Here is a 6834-nt window from a genome sequence, read left to right as displayed (position 1 = left end):
AGTATCACTACGGAAGTAGATTCCCCAACCTACTTCCGTAGTGATACTGCCTCGGAAACCCAAGGAGGGGTCTCTGTGAGTCGGGCCGACTCGATGGCACACAACAACAACATGAACATTTTAAAAACTTTTACTTACATAAAACAATTGACATCTTGATTTAAATCTTTTGTATCTATTAATTTATAACATACCAAAGGATATATATCAGGTGGTAATCATGCAGCCTTATCTGAATTACCATGTTATCAAAAATACATTAAACATTAATTAATCAATTAAAACATTTTATAATTGAGAATTTTCCTAATATATACTGGTCTTCCCTCCATAATTACTCTAAACTAGTATGGATTTACCAAATTTGCAAATGTAAATACATGTGCTATTGTAATATCAGATAAGTTCTTTAAACAATGTTAAATACTCACAGCAACAAATTGGTTATTTTCTAATTTAATGATGTCTCCCACTTTCACATTCATCCATTTTTCACTCTTCAGCCTAAGGACAAAAGCAAAGTTAATTTTTTAAAGTGTGAAGAACAATCAAAGAAAGGTATTAACAATTCAGCATTAGATAACAGAGGAAGCAGATAAAATTTTCCTTGAATGTTAAATTCAAATGGATATTTTATAACAAAGTCATCTCCTTGAGTAATGTGGGAACTAAGGCCCAGAGAGTTTAAGTGGTTTGCCCTAGGATACCCAGTGAGTTACTGGTAAACTCAGTATGCCTAACTCTTGGCTGAGTGCTCATCCCACCACCCTATGGTGCCAGCTTTATATACCAAAAAACCAAACTCATAGAGGATCTGACTCATAGCAACCCCTCCTTGGGTGTCTGAAGCAGTATCACTACGGAAGTAGATTCCCCAACCTTCCTTCCAAGGAGTGGCTGGTGGGTTTGAACCACCAGCCTTCTGGGTAGCAGTCAAATGCCTTAGGCACTACACCACCAGAGCTCCCCAGCTTTATACAACAGCTATTAACTCCTGCTTGCATTTCCTTGGACAGAACATTAAAAAGAAGAAGAAGAAGAAGAGACAATAAATTCAGTCATTTGCATTCTTTTCAAACTCTGTATTAACAAATGTAAAAATATCACTGTCATTGTCTCAGAAGTCTGTTACACTGGAGGCAAAAAGTAAAGGAGAAGGATGTGGTGAGGGAGAACATTCCAGGGCAATTGCTAAAATGAAAGTAAGAGAAAAGAACACAAAATTTGGAAAGGAGAACAACAGGGAGTGATAAAACGAAGCCTTGGAAGACTGGATGAGAAAGACCACCTACAAAATTTTCCACAGCACTGGGACTAAGCAACAGACTTAGTGGCATTGTGATTGGCTATGACCAACAACTCGGAATGGAGAACATCACAGCCAAGATGCTGCATTGCTTTCTTTCAAGTTTATGTGTATAATGAAGCCCAAGTCCACCCTTGATCAAGTTCAAAAGGGCTTATGATGAAAAACTACTGTGTTCAGTTGGTCTGGCCCCAGGTGACAGATAGGCAGGGCTGCCCAAAGCCAGGTAGGCCCTCTGAAAACAGACGATCTGGAGCATTGCCTCATGATGCTAATGATCCCGTCTGAAATCCTCTGAAACATAAACCAGCTTTGTCTTCCTGGTTGGATACCTTTATCACACTTCTTTTTCAACCATTCCCTTTCAGGAGTTCAGGATAGGATGAGTAGGGCAGGTTTCCCAAACAAGGTAAGGTGGGCAGGTTAATTTGATTGTACAGTTCTTTAAAAATAATAATAATAATAACCTAATTTACTTGTTTATAGGCTAACAAACAGTTTTAAATATTTGGAACCCTAAAACCCAAACCTACTGCTGTCCAGTTGATTCTGACTCATAGTAACCATAAAGGACAGAGTAGAACCACCCCATAGGGTTTCCAAGGCTGTAATCTTTAAGGAAGCAGATAGACACTTCTTTCTCCTGTGGAGCACCTGGTGGGTTCAAACTGCCAACCTTTTGGTTAGCAGCCAAATGCTTTAACCACTGTGCCACCAGGGCTCCTTATACAACTGTGAAATATGGTTCACACTATCAACCCTGCTGGGTCATTTGGCTTACACACTCAAAGAATTTTTCTTTAATACAGATCCAAGTACATGTTGTTCTGGAAAGTTTTCAACTGCAGCATTTTCATCTCTAGCCAGAATTCAATCATTTTTCCATGCCATACTTTGCTGCACTTTATCTAGTTCAACAACAACGGCAGAACCAAGGCAACCTCCTGAATTTCGTTTGATTTATTTTTACAGGTATGGATTATATACTAGTTTATTTCTCTGGAGATACCTCCTTGGAAGCACTAATGACATTTCTCAGGGGACAGTATTTCAGATAAAAGTTGATGGGAACAGACCAAATTGGAGACTTAGTCTTTATTTATGGAAATTGAACTGCTACTGAAATTGCCCTGAAGTCTCTATTGAAAGTGCATCTGCTTCAGGAAGGAGTTAAAGTGATATTATGTTGCATTTCTAAACTCTTATTGCTCCTACTTGAACATTATAAGCTCCAGGAAGGACTGCATGCTACTTCTCCAAACCCAATGAGAAATCAACCAAAGTAAAAAGAGATCTATTAAACATTTCAAAATGCACATTTGATAGTTAACTTTGTACCAGATAAGTAGCATTAGCCGTTATGAGGAGAACAAATCAAAATCTGAGTTTCCTCACTCAAATTCTTTTTCTTGCTTTTCTCAAGCTCAGTATCATAATATTTCCCCTATAAACTGTAAGCAATTAGACAGATTTGTTTTTGTTTCAATTTTTGATTGTGATTTGGGTACAAATTTACAAAGCAGATTTGTTTTACCCTCAACAGTCCACAAGCATTTTGTTTCATGTCACCCATGACAATCCCAATGATAAAGAGCTCTCTTCCCATCTCCTCCCTGTGATTAGCCCTTCTCTGTGTCCTTCTTACCTATGCATTCCTGTCTGTCTAGCTCTGCCACCCCTCATGCAAATGCTGCCCTTCTCATCTCTCATGGTTGATTGTTCTAAAGGATGCATCTGGCTGGGGTAGGTGTTCTGCTCACTGTAGGCCTTTCTATTATTTGGCTAAAAGCTAATCCAGGGAAGTGAATCCAATTCCAGGCCCAAAGGATAATCGGGGACCATTGTCTGGGGGTTTCATCAGTCTCTAGTCAACCAGTAATTCTGGTCATTTTTGTGCTTTTGCATTTTGCTCTACATTTTTTCCTCCCACTCTATCCAGAATCTCCAATTTTGATCCCTTTCTGAGTGGTTGGCACTGGTAGCCAGGCATCAACTAGTTTTTCTGGTCCCAGGGTCATGAAGGCTGACATTCCCATGGTCCATTAGTCCCTTGAACTAATTGTTTGCATATTTTCTTCACTCTTCTTTGCTCCAGATGAGGAAGGACCAATAGATGTATCTTTGATACCCGCTCAAAAGCTTTTAAGACCCCAGTTGCTACTCACCAAAGTAGGCTGTAAAATAATATTTTTATATACTATGTCATGCCAGTTGAGCTTGATGTCCCCCAAGACCATGATCCCAAGCCTGGAGGCCTAGTAACTCACTCCCTCAAAGTGTTTGGTTGTGGCTAATAAATTAATCCAAGCTTGTCCCCTGTTAGTTCTATAATATATATAGATACTTTTTGTAGCACAAATAGACATGTAAGAGAACCATTAGCCAAATCTGTCAATGGTCATGAGTACATTACTGTTTGCCTACCCACAGCTGATCTTCTCATCTGTCTGCCTATGTATCCACCCATAGACTAGTGTTTGTTATTACTGATAATGCAATATTGTATATGTAATAGTATTTGCATCTGTTATCCATATCTTAGAAAAATGTTCTTAAGGGGTAGGTGTTATCTGTGGAAATTAACTACTGTATTTAAAAAAAATTAGAACAAAATCTCTTTAAGAAAAAAAATCTCCAGCAAAGAATCCATGATGTGAAACAATCTGATATGGTAAACATATAACTGTATCAGGAGAATATAGAGAAAGATAACAGGAAAAAATACGTTTCCTCTTGTCAGATTCCCATGTCTAGCCAAGGTGGATGACCTGCACCCCTACCTGTATTTTAATCTCTATTTTTAACTTACTAAATATTTCTAAAAGTAGAAAAACCCTTCAAATAATTCATCTGGCCATCTTTTGCTAAGCTTTGGCCATAAATCTGCTAATGTCATTTGAAAAGCCATGAAAGCATATACTACCATGTGTGAACCCAGCCTCGTTTACCTTATCTGACCCTAGGCCTCTTTATGTCTTTTTATCTCTTGCCACCCACCTGCAATCCACTTAGAACATTCTACGCAATATTCATCATTCTCCCCAAGCTCCCCTTCCCAAAAGATCCCTTTGCAACACCAGACATCTTCTGACACCCACTCTTTCCTTGGTCATCTACTTCCTCCACCCATCCTAATATAAAGTCCTACCCCAAAAAGGATCACATACTTTGCTTCCAAAGTCTATGAGTAAATATTTGGCATCCTAAAAACTTCCCAGTATGTGCATCTACAAACTCTATAGGCCACAATATCACCTCTGTGGGCTGTGGAGAGCCCTCACCAGGCAACAATGCAGGTGACATAAAATTCTTCTGAACCTGAAGCAAAATACTGTTGGAAAGACATGCAACCATGGGAGGAATTTCCTCAAAAGAAATAATACCGAAAGTAATTAGCAATCTGGCAAGGAAATATTCCCTGGACTAGTCAAGCAGTATCAAACTACATTATCAATAATCTGAACAAAAGATAGCAAACATATCTGGAAGAATTGTGAATCACACTCTAACAAAAAAGAAACCATAACCCTTACAAAGTAAGGTTGTGATAGAAATTAATCTGGTAACTTGGAGATGCTATAAACTAAATGAATTGTAAGAGGAAAAAGTAGAAAATAGATTATTTAGAAAGAAGAAAGTAATATTCTATAAATGTAACGAGAATTTTACAGAAAAGGGACCTGGAGATCTTGATGCACCATGAGGTGTGTGAGGTGTGCTTGATTAACACCTTGTTAGAGTATATACCTATAGAACAATCAATGTGACTAGTACACCGAGAGGAAGTTTTCATTACTGCTTTATTTCCTACTCTTTCCCACCAAGTAATTATAACTGCATCTAACTAGGATCTCAGAGATCTATTTCAGTGGTTAATAATAATTTAGTAAGTCATAGCTGCAGAAACACTGAAACTTCCTGAACAAGCACAAACTGATAAAGACCTGCAAAACAAGTTTTAAAAGTCTACATTTTAAATCTAATGGTTTTCTTGCCTTACCCATAATCACTGCCACTGACAAAAACATAGCATTAAAGGCATCCAAGCAAGACTAGGGCACACAGGAAGATTTGCTTTGAAGTTTATCTTCAAAATATTTCTAGACTTCGTCCAAGATTTTACCCTATATAAAATCATCATCATCTTGAAACATGTCATCATGTTTTTGTCATCATCTTGAAACAATGAAAACAGACACTGGCTCTCCACATGTGGTACATCTGTTGTCAGGCCTCGTATTTGAAGTAATCTTGCATCATAGCTCTGCTATAGGGATGCATGCAGGAGGGCCTCCTGGGTTGTGAAGGTAACACTTATCCACACAGACTCTGAACCTTCAAATTTTGCTTTTACCTTTGCCAGGGAAAGTCCTTTTGCTCTCATAGAAAAATTGCACCCAAAAACCAAACCCACTGCCATCCAGTCGATTCCTACTCTTAGCAACCCTATAGGATAGAGTAGAACTGCCCCCACAGGGTTTCCAAGACTGTAAATCTTTACGGAAGCACACTGCCTCATCTTTCTCCCACAGAGGGGCTGGTGGGTTCAAATGACAAGCCTTTTGATTAGCAGCCAAATACCTTAACCACAGTGTCACCAGAGCTCCTTAGATGAATTGCAGTATATGAATATACTAAAAGCAAGTTATTCGTTAATTTCCACTGAATCAAGAAATTCCAAGAGTTTAGAATGCCTCAATTTTTAATGTCACTATAACGTTATTTCAGATTTTGAAATAGACACAGTGTAATTGAGGCTCTTTTGAATTAGGGTTCTCAAAAATAGACGGGGTAATAAATATGTGGAAAATGCTTGACTTCATTAATAATAAGAGAAATGTCAACTAGTTAAACAATTTTACACCCTTTAAGTTGTCAGAATAAATAAAAATTTGTTGGTGGGAAAAAAAAATAGATGGGATATTAAGATACTCTTTAGTCTACCAAACACATAATCCAATCACTAAATAATAAGTCAAAAGTCAAGAAAGAGATCCATAAACATGTAAATTCCAAATGCACTATAAAACACATGGGGCTGAACTGCCAAAGAATGGCAGCTAGAATTGCTTTAAGAAAAGATTTTTTTTTTTAAAAAATCACTAACTATAAATCTAGTCTCAGAACATCAGAGACAGCAGCTGCACCTAATAATCTGTGGTTAATTGGTCTGAATCTACTTCTTGAAGAGACACAGAATACTTGTTGTTGTTGTTAGGTGCTGTCGTGTCGCCTCCAACTCATAGCGACCCTATGCACAACAGAACGAAACACCACCCTGTCCTGAGCCAGCTCCGTGATTCTTGCTATGCTTGAGCCCATCACCACTGCCATCATGTCAACTCATCCCGTTGAGGGCCTTCCCCTCTTTCATGGACCCTCCACCTTACCAAGCATGACATCCTTCTCCAGGGAATGGTCCCCTCTAACAACATGACCAAAGTATGTGAGACGAAGTCTGGCCATTCTCACCTCCAAGGAGCATTCTGGCTGTGCTTCCTCCAGGACAGACCTGTTAGTTCTTTTAG

General features: G+C 38.5%; 1 protein-coding gene across 1 annotated transcript in view; it reads right to left on the bottom strand.

Moving 5' to 3' along the window:
• Positions 1-6834, bottom strand: part of ATP8B4 (ATPase phospholipid transporting 8B4 (putative)) — a 347934-nt gene that overhangs the window by 181222 nt on the left and 159878 nt on the right. The window contains exon 7 of the mRNA XM_007935307.1: positions 432-504. Within this exon, the coding sequence (XP_007933498.1) occupies positions 432-504 (73 nt within the window). The remainder of the gene's footprint in view (positions 1-431; positions 505-6834) is intronic.

The sequence above is a fragment of the Orycteropus afer genome, unplaced genomic scaffold (genome assembly GCF_000298275.1).
Source record: "Orycteropus afer afer isolate SDZICR_OR568_19922 unplaced genomic scaffold, OryAfe1.0 scaffold00026, whole genome shotgun sequence".
NCBI classification, from domain to species: domain Eukaryota; kingdom Metazoa; phylum Chordata; class Mammalia; order Tubulidentata; family Orycteropodidae; genus Orycteropus; species Orycteropus afer.
Note: the sequence above shows the minus strand (reverse complement) of the source record. Positions and strands in the feature narration are given on the sequence as shown.